The sequence below is a fragment of the Lutra lutra genome, chromosome 12 (assembly GCF_902655055.1).
Source record: "Lutra lutra chromosome 12, mLutLut1.2, whole genome shotgun sequence".
NCBI lineage: Eukaryota > Metazoa > Chordata > Mammalia > Carnivora > Mustelidae > Lutra > Lutra lutra.
Window position 1 is genome coordinate 95,133,751 of NC_062289.1, and position 16,586 is coordinate 95,150,336.

Genomic DNA, 16,586 nt, shown 5'->3' on the forward strand with positions numbered 1-16,586 from the left:
CCCCGCATCGGGCTCTCTGCTCGGCGGGAGGCCTGCTTCCTCCTCTCTCTCTGCCTGCCTCTCTGCCTACTTGTGATCTCTGTCAAGTAAATAAATAAAATCTTTAAAAAAAAAAAAAAAAGAAATGTTTCTTATTGCAAATACACATTCTTTGTTGAAGTTACAGAAAGACCATAAAAATCATCCCATATTCCATAATCCCACCGTCCAGTGGGTAGCAAAAAAAATGACCGTTTTTGTCTACTTCCTTCCTTCCAACACACACAGAGACTGAGATCATACTGTATATTCAGTTTTGTTATTTTTTCACTTATGCTATTCTCAACATTTCCTAAGCATGACTATTTTGATTACACATTTGATCAAATTCTTTATAAAATAAATTCGGAACTTGCTTTCCAAGTCCCAAACACTGGCTTTTTTGTGCATTCTTTTTTAAAAAATGTAGTCAACAGAGACTACTTGAGAGGATCAAGAATGCATTTTTGTATTACATTTAAGCAATAAGTCTCCAGTGAGGATGAGAATGTCCACCCAATTTAAGACCAGCAGGAGTTCAGAAAACTACACTAAGAATCCTATAATCCATTTACCCACCCAAAGACCTGCTCAGAAAAGAGAGAAAGCTCAAGTGTAAACCAGTGGAAAGGCTGGGAAGGGACATACCGGATTCCAGAGAGCCAGCTGCCGCTCACTCATGCGGCTGAAACCAGTGGTAAAGACATTCCCGTCAGCCAGAAAGATGGCTCTCATGGGTCTTGCTCCTTCATGTGCTTTCTCCTTCTCCTGGGGGACCAAGAATAATATGCATATTATATTCAAACTGCAAGAAAGGTGAGGTGAGGTGGGGTGGGGTGGGAGAGTGGGGGCTCATACACTAAATCCAACCCATGCCCCCATGCCATTCAGATTACCAGGCATGCGTGTGTGTGTGTGTGTGTGTGTGTGTGTGTAAGTTTCCTCCCAAGATGAGAAAACAAAGAGACTATGTAATTTGGCCAAGGTCCTCAGCTAGTGAGCAAGCAAAGATGCCAGGAGCTGACTCAAAAGCCTCACTCCTTCACCATGCCCTTACTGCCAACCCAAGTCCATGCCCTGCAAAAATAAAAAACATGAAAGGACTGCCAGATGTCCGTTTCTCAAGAGGATAACCTGGAAGTTGGATATACCCTACGGCTTCTACCAAATTCATTGGACAGAAGAAAGTCTAGTTCAGTTAACCCCCTTCCCTAATTTCATTTGTTCATTGAGAGTGCACTAGTAGTGAGCCCTGGAAGGTTCTAGTGGAGAAAGCACTTGGCGCAAAGCCGGGCAAGTCCCCAGTGCTCAGTAAGCACTAGTCACAACAGCCACCCAACTCTTAGGAGGTAAAACTGCCAAAGAACCAGCATCTTCCAGAGTGAGGCAAATGCAAGACCAGAGACCGGGGCTGATGCAAGACATTCTGGGATCCAGCACCTGCTGTTTCAACCCCAGCTCAAGTCCCAAATGCCCACCTTCTGTCTGCTGAGGCCTACTCTGAGTGGCAGAAACTGAGATACTGAGCTAAAGAGAACCTGTGGCATCTCTGTGAGGTACTCTGACGATAGCTGCAGGAAGAGGCGGGGATCAGTACTGAGCACTAAGCCAGGAATGCAGTTAACTGTTTAGGTTAGCTGATCTAGACTTGTAAATTCTCAAGGCCTCTAGTGAACTGATAAAAAAATTTGTTTCTTTGTGAAAAATGGTCACCAAGCGAGAGGTAAGACTTGTGTAAATGCCAGGATGCCCAGCTCTGGAGGGTGGCTGGGAGGCAGAAGCCTATATAAGGCTCCGTGGATTCACGGTCCGGCATCTGCCCACAAGGCTCCGCTGACCAGGGGCGAGGCCTCTATAGCCTGCCTTAACAAGTTCACACTCACTGAAGTGGTACCAAGATGGGGGGTTTTATCCTAAGCATACTTACAGCAACGATCTCTTGTTTCCTAGGATCAATTACTCTCACTTTCTTGTCTTTGGAAGCTGTGCAGATCAGACTGCCATTCCGGTTCCAGCTCACGTTGTAAATCATATCTGAATGCATATCATCCAAGTTTATAAGGGCTTCCCCTGTCCCCACATTCCAGATGATGATGGCATTATCACAGCCTGAAAGCAAGCAAAGCCACACCCCTCAGAGACTAGAAACACCTGTACAGCAACACTTGAAAGCTACAAATACAGTGAGGGGACGTACGCACAGAAAGACAGACACTGATTTTAAGGGGCTCTATTTACTTGCTGGGAGTTAGAAACTCAAGCGACAAAGAAATAAGACATCTATATAAAAGAAATGTGTTATAGGAAAACATGGTTTGCTAAGTTTTGGTTCATCTGAAACAAACAAAAAGCAATGGCAAGAGAACTCTAAGAAAATAAAATCCCATGTTTTTTGAGAGTTAGTTGGGGCCAGTGGACCCCATGTGATCTTAAGCTTCCCTTTTCTAGTAAAACCAACATCAGAATGAATACGGTTTACTTCTTCTCCAGCAGAACTAAAAATAAAGAGTTTAAATACCTGTATAGAACACGCAACAAAAATGTGGGACAAGCGGGTTATTCAGATCAATAATACTATAAAACATGGTCTTATATCAAAGCGTGGCAAATCAAGTAAGCGGAAGGGAGATGCATGTGCTCACAACAGGTCTTTATCTTTAAAAGGGGAGAGAAACAGGTCAAGACCGAAGTCCAAACTGTAATCAAGCAGGTGTGTGGATTCAGAAGCTGATCCCTGAAGAGGCCACGGTGCTGATGCAGCCACACCCCTCTGCTCACCGACTCCACTTTGCTTTAGGCATCGGGCGCAAGGCCCTTTATTTTTATTTATTTATTTATAAAGATTGATTTATTTTAGAGAAGGGGTGAGGAAGGGCAGATGGGAAGAGAGACTCTCAAGCAGGCTCCCTGCTGAGTGGGGAGCCTGATGAGGGACTCAATGCCAGGACCCTCGGACCCCAAAGGCAGATGCTCAACTGATTCAGCGACGTAGGTGCCTCACCCAAGACTCCTTAAAAAGCAGGTGCCATTTGTTGCTTCCAGGACAAGGAGGAAGCAAAATAAGGGATGGATATCCTGAAGATAAATTCCTGCCAATAAGCCAATTTTGTAAGCACTTCAAAAAAAACGTAGCCACTGATATCCAGACACCTAAATTGTCTGCGGGCTAGAAACAGGAGACTGGGGGCGGGGAAAGCCTGCGCAACAGTAAAGCTGCAGCTGAACCCTGGGGTGAGACTTGACCCTTCTTTGCCTTGTGCACCAGAGGCAAATGTGTAACTTCAGCCACCATGGATGGATCATGTAGTCGTAAAACATGCACAACACTGCCATCAACCGTTCTCCTTTGTTTGTGAAAGGCAGAATGGGGATCAGTCAGCTGATGTTCGATCTCTATGACAAGGGGCTGCAGAAAAATTTCCACGATGGAATTCCACCTCTGGAACTGTTTTATGTCCTTATCAGACTGAGTAGAACATCAGAAGGGTTCCCAGGTAGAGTCACTTGTGATTTTAACTAAAAACAGAGTTTTAGATAGCATCTTTTTTGAAAAGTAGCCCTTGGTTTCAATAGGTACCTGGTGTTTTTAAACTTACATTATATCATAAACACCCTCTATTCCTAGTTAAAAACTCAACTGTCCCCTTCCTTTTTACTGGTGAGGGGAAAGATCTTTAAAATTTTACTAACATTTGGGGTGCCTTGGTGGCTCACTGGGTTAAAGCCTCTGCCTTCGGCTCCAGTCGTGGTCCCAGGGTCCTGGGATTGAGCCCTACATCCCTCAGCAGGGAGCCTGCTTCCTCGTCTCTCTCGCTCTGCCTGCCTCTCTGCCTATTTGTGATCTCTATCTGTCAAATAAATAAATAAAATCTTAAAAAAAAATTCTACTAACATTAGTACTCTTTTTAATAAATCAATTTTATTATGGTATCATTTACATACAATCCAATGCACCCATTTTAAAAGTATACATTTGCTAAATTCTGACAAATGTATATATTCATGTAGCCACCATCACAATCAAGATACACAACATTTCCACCAACCCATGAAGCTCCCTTGTGACCTTTGTATTGCTTCTATAAAAGATAAAATCTCAAACTGCAGACAGAGGACAAGATTTCTATAGGATAACACTTGGAAACTACTCAAGTGGCAAACCAAGAGGAATACTAAATCTTGATTCGAGGGTTCACTACAATGCTGATCAACAGTGTAAAAAAAAAACCCAGAAAACCTCAATGTCCCGAAATAGGGGCCTAATTAAATAAATGAAGGTATCCAGACAATGGACTACTAATGGCTACTAATGTCGGTATTAAAAATATCACGGGAATGGGGTGCCTGGGTAGCTCAGATGGTTAAGCGCCTGCCTTCAGCTCAGGTCACAATCACAGATTCCTGGGATTGAGCCCCGCATCAAGGTCCCTGCTCAGTGGGAAGTCTGTTTCTCCCTCTGACCCTCACCCTGCTCTCGAGCTCTCTCACTCTCAAATAAATAAATAAAATCTTTAAAAAAAAATCACAGGAATAACATTTAATGACACCCAAACAGGACCAGGACACCACTAAGCACAGAAAGCAGGTCACATGTAAAGTTTCTGAACCCATCTTTGTAGGTAAAATCATCTATGTGCACATCTATGTGCACGAAGTACCTTCTGGAAGGAAACATCAATGATGATATTCTGGGTGGTAGCTGGATTACAAATGATTTTATTTTCCCCTTTTGTTTACATATATTTTCTATAACATACATATACTACTTGTATATAAGAAGAAAACTCAAAGTATCTTTTTAACAGAAGGAGGAGATTTGACTAACAAGATCTGCCTGAAGTTGGCAATAACATTCAGAGCTGGTTCCCAGCTTCCTACCAGGGATCCTCCTGCTATAAAAGGAGTAAACTAAAACTGGTCCAGGAAAGGCCCCCAACAGGAGCCATGAATCTGCTGGAATGTTAGGTAAGAATGTATCTGTTCATTTCTCTGGGGAAGAAGTCTTGAGTCAGACTCCCCAAGTGGCCTTCAACACACAGCTGTGTGCATGGGGGCAGCGGGGCCGGGGAGCCACCCCATCTCGGCCCCTCATCATCGAGTCCCAGTGCGCTGCCTCAGATGTGCCCGGCACATATCGCAACACTGGCTACTGTCCTCTCCTACCTGCGCTAAGAAGGACATTGCGGGCAGTCGGATGCCAGGCCACGATGCCAACTCTCTTCGAGTGGCCTTCTAAAATCACCACAGGTTCGGTCAGGGAAAGGGTAAGTCCATTTTCTGGGATCTGCCACACCTGTTGGGAAAGAAAGCAAGAGGGATCGTGAGGGATGATCTTTCGTTGTCACCTTTCCTGTGACCATCCAGTTTGCTGACCTGCTCTGTATAAACAGAACACACACTGGTTTTTGGATGAAAGAGCCAAAGAATATTGTACACTGACTCTATGCAGGTTTTTAAAAAAATGGAGTAGAATATTAAAGATCAGAACACCCGTCAGGCCTACAAAATGTTGCTTCTCCACTTGTACTTAATAGTTGAGATTTTATTTTAAATTCCCTGTTAAATTCAAAACTCTCCCGTTAGAAGCACAGAAGGAGAAAAAACAACAACAACAACAATGAAAGAAGAATAGGAAACAAGTGAAGCACCCATGAGAAGCAGCACTGGGGTGACAGCCCCCAGTGAGGCCAGGGTTCTAGAGGGGGGAGCAAACTCCACCAGGGCTCCTAGGGGCGGTGTCATTTTTAAAACACCATGTTTTCTGTGATTTTACATTTGGAAAATATAAATATACATAATAGCTCTGAAATATCTAGCACAGAAAAATCTTACAAAGAAAAAAATAAACCGGCCTCATCAAAATTAAAAACTCTGCCTTTCAAAGAACACAATCAAAACAGTGAAAAAGAATATATAAAAAACTCTTAACGAATCAATAATGAAAGGAAAATAACCCAATTTTTAAAATGGGCAAGGGATTTAAATAGAATATTTCTTCAAGAAAGATATACAGATAGTTTAAAGGCACATGAAAACATGCTCGTCATTATCAGTCATTAGGGAAACGCAAAGTTAAACCACAATAAAACATCAGTTCATACCCAAGGGGAGGCTATAATCAAAAGACAGATGGTGAGTACTGGTGAAGATGGGGGGCAATCAGAACCCCCTACACCACTGGTAGGAATATAAAATGGTGTGGCTACTTGGGAAAAGTCTGGCAGTTCTCAAATGTTTAAACACAGAGTTACTATATGGCCCAGCAATATCACTCCCAAGGTAATGCAAGAGAAATGAAAATACATGTCTACACAAAAATCTGTACACGAATGTTCACAGCAGCATTACTCATGAATGCCAAAATGCAGAAACAACCCAAAGGTCCAGCAACTGAGAAATGTATAAACAAAATGTGATATAGCTATACAGGGGAATACTACTTGTCCCTGAGAAGAAACTAAGTACTGATTCATGCTAAAGCATGGATGAAGCTTGAAAATATAATGCTAAATAAAAAAAGCTAGTTCCAAAAGACCACATATTACAAGATTCTGTGTATATGAAATGTCCAGAACAGAAAAATACACAGAGACACAAAGTAGTTTAGTGGTTGCTTAGTGCTAGTGACTCAGAGGTAGGGATAGCTAATGGATACAGGGTTTCTTTTTGAGGTGATGAAATGTGCTAAAATTGTCTCCTGTGATGGTTTTATTATCTGTGAATAAATTAAGACCTTAAATTGTACACTTTAAGTGGGTGACCTGTATGTGAATTATAGTTCAATGAAGCAGTTTAAAAAATCCTCTTGACTGGTGGAGACACACAGAAGATTCATCGTATCTTAGCTGGGGACATGACTGGGTGGCAGAGGGGGATGGGGATGGGAAAAGCATTAGACAGAAGGGACAAAAAACTTTGACAGTGGAAGACCTGAATTCTAACAGGTTAAGAGACACCCTCCAGGAAGAAAGAAATGAGACACCACTAAGCTGAGTAGCACTAAGAATCCTATAGAAAAGACATTAAGTAATATTTAAGTTTGTGAAAAGGCTAAAGTTTAAAATAACTATCTTCTTGTATACAGAGATTAAAACACATTAAGTAAGTTAATATATTTTAAATATCTTATATTTAAAATATATTTTATATTTAAAATATACTAAATTCAAATGTTTTAAGTAATATATTAAAATAAGTAAATTTACCACCAAAGATTTTAAGGAACTAGTTCGTGGAAAATGTAGAACTTGCCAGTGAAAAATCATGCTCAACAGTGGAACAAGTGAGAAACAGAATTTTCCTTTGTTGGGGATTTTTAAGGAGACAAACAACTGTCTGTTTTCAACTGCTTAGGGAAGGCAGAGATCTGGATTAGATGAGTGTTTAAGGTTCAGCTCAGTTCTGCTGTCCTACAAAAAATTAGAAGAAAAAGTCTGCCATCCTGAAGAATGGGAAAAAGTCACGAATTAAGTGATCATTCATTCTTACAGCTAAAATCTGCCCAGGCTAACTATAACCCCTTATGCCAATCATGGCAAAACAAATGTGCCTTCTAAGGGCCCAAGTCTAGACGTCACCTGATTTCCCCTGAACCCTCACCATTCAGCAAATTTTAAACAATGCAGTTGTGAACAAGCACAGAGGGCAAAAGAAAACCTACCTCGCCTCTCTCCACCAGATTGACCCGTGCTGCTTACCACCCCCAGCATCACAGGTTTGCTTTCATCCTGATACACACCTACTTTTAGTGAAGGGTTTATGATTAGTCAAACAACTCCAAATTGAACTTAACTATCTGAATGAAAAACAGGTCTTGGGTTTTTTTGTTTTTTTTTTTTTTAACAGAAAGAACAGAAAACTGATTTGATCAAAGCCTAAAGTCACAGAGAAACTATTATGAAATGGGACTTTAGTGACTCAACAGGAAATGCATTTTCCAAACCAATTCTGACCTGGGCTTAGAACTGGAGGAGCGGTAACACCACCTGCCATCTCCAGATGGCACCACAATCACGGGCTGCTGGCTTCTCTTACAAGGACCAGAAACCTCTGCACCCTGTATTCAACCCTGACCACAACTAAATACTGTGTTTTCTAAATCCCTAATGAAGCGTGGAGTGAGGTAAGTCTTTGTTAATAGTCAGCATTGCCAATCTTAAATATGAGGGCAGAAGCAGAGCCCATAATGGGACTTTACCTTTTCCTATCTCCTTCCTCATCCATGTTTTCCTTGGATTGCAAGGAAATTTTAATGATGGAGCAAAACAATTATTATGTAATTTTTTAAATGAGGAAATTCTGTTCCTTTTTTTTTTTTTTTTTTTTTGACAGACAGAAATCAGAAGTAGGCAGAGAGGCAGGCAGAGAGAGAGGAGGAAGCAGTCTCCCCGCTGAGCAGAGAGTCCGATGCGGGGCTCAATCCCAGGACCCTGGGATCATGACCTGAGCCGAAGGCAGAGGCTTTAACCCACTGAGCCACCCAGGTGCCCCTTCTGTTCCTTTTTTAATCTCACCTTGCAGATTCAATGGTTTCTAACCCATTTTACCACCTCGGTCACTCATTCACACAGCACATCTCTTGAGTAGCCTCTATAAGGCAGGCCTATTACCAGGCAAGAGGGGAAGGGGTGACTACACACAGGCTCTGCTGTTGAGGGGTTTACTAACAGAAAGCAGAGATTTCTAAGAGACCAAAAATCAAAGACCAGTGGTATGATGTAGAAGGTTGGGCCATGGGCTCCAGAGCCAAACAGACCCTGGTTCAAATCCTGCCTGGAACACTTACAGCGATGATCTTGGACAAACAACTCAATGTCACTGCACAGAGGAAACATGAATACTTACACTTTCTATGCCTGCTGTGGGAGTTACATGAGTTTCTAAGCCCTAGAACAGTGCCTGGCATACAGTCAGAGACAGAACAGTACAGTGGTTAAGAACATGGACTCCAGAACTAGAACAGACTGCCTAGTTCCTGATTCAGCCCTGTATCAACTACATAACCTTGGAGACATTGACCTAAATTTTCTGAGCTTTACGATTTCTTCATCTATAAAATGGGAAATAAGGAATCTGCTTTCAATACATGTTGTTTTGAGAAGCAATGTGGCAGTAAGAAACTAAAGTATTTAGAATAATGCCTGTTATAAGGCAGGCTCTTCCTAAGTGTTAACCATTGCTGCTGCCTGTATTATGTGCCAGGAAACCACACAGAGTATATAACCAAAGCTACACAGGTATAAGACAAGGACTGCATAAAAATGCCAAGTGTCATGAAGTGAACTTCTTGCTCTCCAGTCTGGTGCATCCAGGAAGACTCTGAGGGGATGGACTCTAACAAGGAACAGGAGTTAGGTGACAGGAAGAAGAGGAAAGAAGGAAGGAGTAATATAGACCTGAGGATTTACAGTGGGAGGTGTCAGTGACTGGAAAAGTCTGTGAAACTAAATGAAAAGATGACGGAACTCTTGCCTTCGCTGGTAAATAAAGGTGGTGGTGTTCTGCACTGTGGACTGTGGAAAAGGGCTGAAGACCCGTAAACTTTTCCACATAAAGCATGCACACTGCTTGGCTGGTGCCCACTGGCCCTACTCAAAGGCCTATCGTTATGTGGCTCTCTGCCCTTCGTAGGGTTGTCTGAGGCTTCCAGGCAACGGCCTTCTTGTTTGGGCTGAAGAAGTCTAGGCTCCTGAAGCGCAGGGACAACAAAGCAGAACCCCCACTTGGTACAGGTTTAGTCTTCTTGTGCATAAGCTGGGATGTAGCCTGGTGTGGCAGAAAGGACGCCGGCCTGGACGCCAGAAGACACGGCCTCCCAACAGAGCTAGGACACCAACTGGCTGTGTTAACATTAAGAACAGACCTCACTTCTGGGAGCTTCAGCTTCCTTATTTGGTATGGGGCCAGCAGCAGCTCTCCATACAGGTGTTAAAGGACCCACGAAAAGAGCTAAAACATTCTGCTACCCGAAGCACTCCCCTTACGTGAGATACTGAAGATACTGAAAACAGAGTGACCTCTGACAAACCAGTTGCTGTCTGGGGTGGTGTTCCGTAAGCTGTAAAATGGGACATACTCTTGGCCTCACTTTGCTGTTATAATGATTAAATGTAATCATGCACCTAAGGGCTTATAAAACACTGGCTTGGCCAAAAAAAAAAAAAAAAAAAAATGCTTACTATGTTCACAATTATTTTTCTTGCTGTTTACTAGAACCACGCATATATTTTTAGGTGTGAACACCAGAATTTCTTTCATAAGCCTTGTCTTCAAACTGACTCAGCACTGTATCCAACTATTTAATTTACATCCAAGATATGATGTGTGAAAGCTCTAGTACATGCCTAGACCGATCAGCACAAAGGAGAACAGCTCTGATTTCAACACAGGTCTATTAGCTTTTCTCTGTTTCATGTTTAGCTGCTCAAGCCACTACTCTAAAACCAAAGAGCTTTTTCAAAAACCTGTCAGTGAGGAGAGGAAGAGGCACCAACCATCCTCTGCTGTACACACACGGAGCATCTCAGCACACCAGGGATAACAAGCTATCTCTCTCTCCTCCACTTGAATTTTTGCTTTGTTTTGATTTTTAAATAATACTGTGTATTCCTCAAATTTTCTATTTGGACTAGACATTGCTATGGCAATGTTGTGTTTCAAAACAAAACAAAACAAAACACGTCATCACTCCCAAGGGCTTCCAGATGAAAAAGCGAATCAATCAGTAAAAACCCATCATGGTTCTGGAAAAAAAATAACTTGAAGCACATGTTCATGAACTAATGTATCATTGGAATCCTTTTGAACATGTGAAATTCTGAAAATGTAAAAAAGGACAGTTCTGTAGAACAGTTCCAGTAAGAAAAAAGTGCTGAATGGGGCGCCTGGCTGGTTCAGTCAGTAGAGCCTGTGACTCTTGATCTCAGTCAGAGCTGTGAGTTCAAGCCCCACACTGGGTGTAGAGAGGACTTAAAAATAAAATCAAGAAAGACAGAAAGACAGAAAGACAGAAAGAAAGAAAGAAAGAAAGAGGGAGAAAGAAAAGAAAAGAGAAAAAAGTGATGAAAATTAAGGAACTTGGGTTTCTCTCGAAGAGTAATTTTGAAGCTCAATTCATTGATAGTTTTGTGTCTCAAACACAGGGCAAATCTAAACCACACACACACGAAGCGTTTCCAGACACTGCTTCTCCACTTTAATCACCCCCAGGTACTAGAGTTATAGCCATAAGAAGGGCTACTCCCCACCAAAGACCCTACACTTTTTAAATGCTAAGGAAACCAATTCCAAAGGGCAAATGAAGCCTCCTCAAGAGACAGGAGGGGGCTTACTGAGCCCGTGGCAGCTGCAGAGCCGCAGGCTTCCCCACAGAAACTGCCTCCACAAACCAGGCCGGTGAGAACAACACTAGTTTTAGGAAAATCCAGAACTGAGAGCTCATCTCGAATGTCCCCAGGTTACAGTACCTGCTGGCAAAGGGCCCGGCTGCAATCTGCACAAAGGGGAAAGAACATGAAGTCTGAGAACGACCGAGGGATTCACTCTCCTCACCCATGACAACACTACTCCCATTTGTATTTAGAGGCAAAAACTATATTAGGAAAATCTGTCACAGAAGCAACGATGTGCAAAATAGGGAGTTTATTTCTGTTGACTTCTAGTGTAAGACTGATTTGGGAGAAGGGAAAAGTGTCCCTTTGAACTGCTAGCTGGAAACGGGTAACACAAATACTCTGTTTCCAGGATCTTTCCCTCTCCCAGATTCTGGAAGAAACGATGACTGCAACTCAGGGTTTAAATCAGCCATTTCTTACATTTGTGTTTGATTACTCCCTGCAGATAAGGAACAATGGTGAGTCAGTATCAATCACTAAACTTAACTTGGCTGCTCTTCGTATTATTTAAAACAGTAGTATTTTCTTAGAGCTAAACTTTTTCCAAGTCAAATACTTAGTAGCCACAATCTTTAAAACTCTCTATGAGAAGGTATTGTTGGAGAAAAGAACTCACAATATGAGAAGTCTGGAAAACCTAGAAGCAGATTATAATTTCCGGGAGGAGGATTTATATAATTGCTTTCTGCCAGTGTAAGACACTGCTTCAAAAAGTAATAAATTGGGGCGCCTGGGTGGCTCAGTGGGTTAAGCCACTGCCTTCGGCTCAGGTCATGATCTCAGGGTCCTGGAATCGAGTCCCGCATCGGGCTCTCTGCTCAGCAGGGAGCTGCTTCCCTCTCTCTCTCTCTCTCTGCCTGCCTCTCTACTTGTGATCTCTCTCTGTCAAATAAATAAATAAAATCTTTAAAAAAAAATTAAAAAAAAAAGTAATAAATTAAAGGTAAACTAAACCAGTATAATTTACTTTTAGACCACTTAAAGAAGTCATCTGTATTTTTTTTTTAAAGATTATATTTATTTATTTGACACAGAGAGAGAGAGAGAGAGATCACAGGCAGGCAGAGAGAGAGGAGGAAGCAGGCTCCTTGCTGAGCAGAGAGCCTGATGTGGGGCTGGATCCCAGGACCCTGAGATCATGACCTAGAGCCGAAGGCAGAGGCTTGACCCACTGAGCCACCCAGGTGTCCCGGAAGTCATCTGTATTAATAAGATGTGAAATACACACACACACACACACACACACACACACACACACACACAATGAAGTATTATGCAGCCATCAAAAATGAAATCTTGCCATTTGCAATGATGTGGATAGAACTAGAGGGTATTATGCTAAGCGAAATAAGTCAATCAGAGAAAGACTATTATCATATGATCTCACTGATCTGTGGAATTTGAGAAACAGGCAGAGGATCACAGGGGAAGAGAGGAAAAAATGAAACAAGACAAAACCAGAGAGGCAGACAAACCATAAGAGACTCTTAAATCTCAGGAAACAAACTACAGGTTGCTGGAGTAGAGAGAGTGGGAGGGATGGGGTGGCTGGGTGATGGGCACTGGGGAGGGTATGTGCTATGGTGTGTGCTGTGAATTGTGTTAGACTGATGAATCATAGACCTGTACCCCTGAAGCAAATAATACATTATATGCTAATAAAAAATTATTTTACTTAGAAAATCTTAGTCTACTGTATAGTACTGTCTGCTGTTCTTATAACAGGAAATACAACTAATTTTTTTTCCAAATTAAAAAAAGTCATCTGTGGGGCGCCTGGGTGGCTCAGTGGGTTAAAGCCTCTGCCTTCGGCTCAGGTCATGATCTCAGGCTCCTGGGATCGAGCCCCGCATCGGGCTCTCTGCTCAGTGGGGAGCCTGCTTCCTCCTCTCTCTCTCTGCCTGCCTCTCTGCCTACTTGTGATCTCTCTCTCTGTCAAATAAATAAAATCTTTTAAAAAAGTCATCTGTGAAAGATGAAGGAATATACCATCAGCATAAACCTACAATCAAAAGGACATTGCTGTCACTGAATCAATGCTTGCCAAATTAACAAATCAATGCTTAAATGCTTAGGACTTAATGGAATTAAAACTATAAATACAAAAAGCTTTCAAAATAAATGTAGGGGCACCTGGGTGGCACAGGGTTGAGCGTCCAACTTGATTTCGGCTTGGGTTATCATCTCAGAGTTGTGTGATGGAGCCCTTGCAACAGGACCTGTGCTGGGCATGGAGCCTGCTTAAGATTCTCTTCCTCTGCCCTTCCTCTGCCCCTCCTCTCTCCACTACCCTCAGCCCACCCCTGCCCCGCGCACATGTTCTTTCTTAACAAACAAAACAAAACCAAAAAAACCTTAATTCTTTTACAGTTCATTTGGCAAAGTGGTTCTATTGTATTTTTTTAACTGAGTATTTGCTAAAGATATTCTTACTGCTATGAACCCACTACAGGTATACTGAAAAAATACTAAACGTTTTATATGTACAGCTTCCTTCCTGTCGTTATTGTTACCATTACTTTACCTGTAAGGCAGCTGAGGTTGAGGGCATGTAAGCGGCCTGCATGCGCTCCAAATCCCCCATCTTGGGCTTATCTTGGGATTCTTCTCCTACTAGAATGAGGCCTTGTTATGCTACCTACTATTTGTAGCTCCTGGGTTACTACCAATAGCCTCGGCTTGGGAAACTTACTGAAAGCATTTCTACTTTCTAAAAAAAGGTATTAGGACGCCTGGCAGGCTCCAATCAGTAAAGTGGGTGGTCATGAGTTCAAGCCCCACGGTGGAGGGGAAGATTACTTTAAAAATAATCATTGTTGGGGCGCCTGGGTGGCTCAGTGGGTTAAAGCCTCTGCCTCTGGCTCAGGTCATGATCCCAAGGTCCTGGGATCGAGTCCCGCATCAGGCTCTCTGCTCAGCGGGGAGCCCGCTTCCCTTCCTCTCTCTCTGGCTGCCTCTCTGCCTACCTGTGATCTCTGTCTGTCAAATAAATAAATAAAATCTTTAAAAAAAAATCATTGTCATAATAAAATTATATATAATAAAGCAATATATAATACAATAATAAACTAAAAATAAAACTGAAAAACAGTGCTGTGTTTGAAACAGATTATCTATCATACAGTGTACTTTCAAGAGGGCAAAGAGGAAAATGAGGTATTGAGAAGGTAGAGTAGGAGAAAATCAGCTATTTCTTTAAAATTTCACTTCAACTGTTAAGTTATAAAAGCTTCTTGTAATTGCCCCAATAATAGTAACAAATGATTTGGGGGATATTAAACAATTAAAATATCAGTGCCACACTTAAGGGCTTAAAAACACAAACTGGGAGGATTTATCTCAAAGCATTGTTCAATTTATAAAATGTTCACTCTGGCAATACCAACAAAAGGGAACATTAGAAAATTCCAGAAGGATGGTGGCATCAGCAGCAAGCACAGTTTTGGGATCTTCTCAAGTCTCTCCATAAAAACATAGAGCAAACAGATCAACAGAACAAAAACCCAGAACTAGGTGATAACCCCCAAATGCAGTGGAAGGAAGAAAACCACCAACAGCCATATGACCTGTGTATCATGGGTCTCTGTGTGGAAACATCATGGGGCAGCAATGGGGTGCTTCACAAACCTGAGAGTAAAAGGCCAACGTGAGAGAAGCAGGGGCCACTGGGAAAGGTTTTGCCCTACCCAACAGCAGGCGAGGACAGCAACCTGAAATACAAAGGTCTGAAGGGGCTGGAGCAATCCAGACCTGTCTAGACCCCATACTCTAGAAATGAACCACTGAAAGGGCTTCTTTCTGAGACAGGACCCACAATGAGGAGAAATTCCAACGAATGGAATCAAATCTGAGAAGGACAGAAATAAGAGGGACAAAGGAATGAGAAAGGCCGAATAAAAGCAGGCCAGGAAATCTTGGAAAGCAAGTCATCATGCTGCTGAACATTGCCTGAAACGGACAGAAGGGAGAGCTCTGTGAAGTTAGGTTGGCTATATGAACTGAGCCACCTAACCACTGAACCGCATGTAAAAATAAGGAAAAAAAGCCAAGGTTCCCCAAATTACTATAAGAAACAAAGAGAACAAGGCATAGAATATTGTCCTATAGACAACAGAAGAATGCAAGGAAGGTGTCCTCAACTAGTGAAAAACAATCACTATTTCAAAACAAAATAAAGTCAGAACTTGAAAAACTCAAAAGGAGGCAAAAGTTTTTTGAAATCAGATACAAAAGAAAAATCACTTTAGAAGTGAAGACAAACCAAGAAAGAACACATTATCAAAAACATAATAATGCCCCCCAAGAAATAAAAGGTAAAAAGCAGAAAAAAGATTAAAGTTCTGAAGCTAATATAACAAACACAGTGTGTCAACTATATTTCAATTAATTTTTTTTAGGGGTGCCTAGTGGCTCAGTCGGTTGAGAGTCTGCCTTTGGCTCAGGTCATGATCTCAGGGTCTGGGATGGAGCCCTGCATCGGCCTCCCCGCTCAGCGGGGTGTCTGCTTCTCTCTGTCACTCTCCCTCTATATGCATGCTCTGTCTCTCTCTCTCTCTTTCTCAAATAGGTAATAAGTAAAATATTTTTTTTTAATTTTTTAAATTTTTAATTAAAAAAATAAAATAAATGAACACGAAAAAAGTTGGGAGAGAAACTAACCAATACTGAAGATAATAAAGAAGACAAAGCATATGGATTAACAGGAGGAGCCCCTAAAGAAAAAAACCAAGGACAAAAAATAGAGCAAATATGAAGGACTATAACTGAGAAAACATTCTGGGAAGGAGAAAAAAGTCCTGAAACCCTATACTGAAAGAACATACCATCAACTTAGGAATTCCAAGTCAGAATAACCAACAATATTCTTCCAAGATTACTGTATTCTAAGAAAAAAAAATCTTATGAACATCTAGGCGAAAAGAATATATGGTTTATAAAGGAGAGAGAACTATATTATCTGAAATTTTTTTTTGGACAGGATCACTTTATGCCAAAAGAAAATGAAATAATGTATTTAGATATGATGTGAACGGAGATTTTATATTCAGAAAAACTCACCTCCAAATCTAAAGGTCCCTGAGGAGCTACTATCTACATAGAAGGACTTTAAAAGTACTGTTTCCATGAGCCTTTTCTATTTGATTCCATTCTTTGCAGTCTCTCCTCAGTGTGGGG

General features: G+C 41.7%; 1 protein-coding gene across 2 annotated transcripts in view; it reads right to left on the bottom strand.

Annotated features, from left to right (window-relative positions):
- The window catches only part of CORO1C (coronin 1C), a 78,308-nt gene that overhangs the window by 9,726 nt on the left and 51,996 nt on the right, over nucleotides 1-16,586 (bottom strand). For both annotated transcript variants that reach the window (XM_047697116.1, XM_047697117.1), the window contains exons 4-6: nucleotides 5,182-5,311; nucleotides 1,946-2,127; nucleotides 667-786 (exon numbers count right to left, since the gene is read on the bottom strand). In XM_047697116.1, coding sequence (XP_047553072.1) covers nucleotides 667-786; nucleotides 1,946-2,127; nucleotides 5,182-5,311 — 432 coding nt within the window. The remainder of the gene's footprint in view (nucleotides 1-666; nucleotides 787-1,945; nucleotides 2,128-5,181; nucleotides 5,312-16,586) is intronic.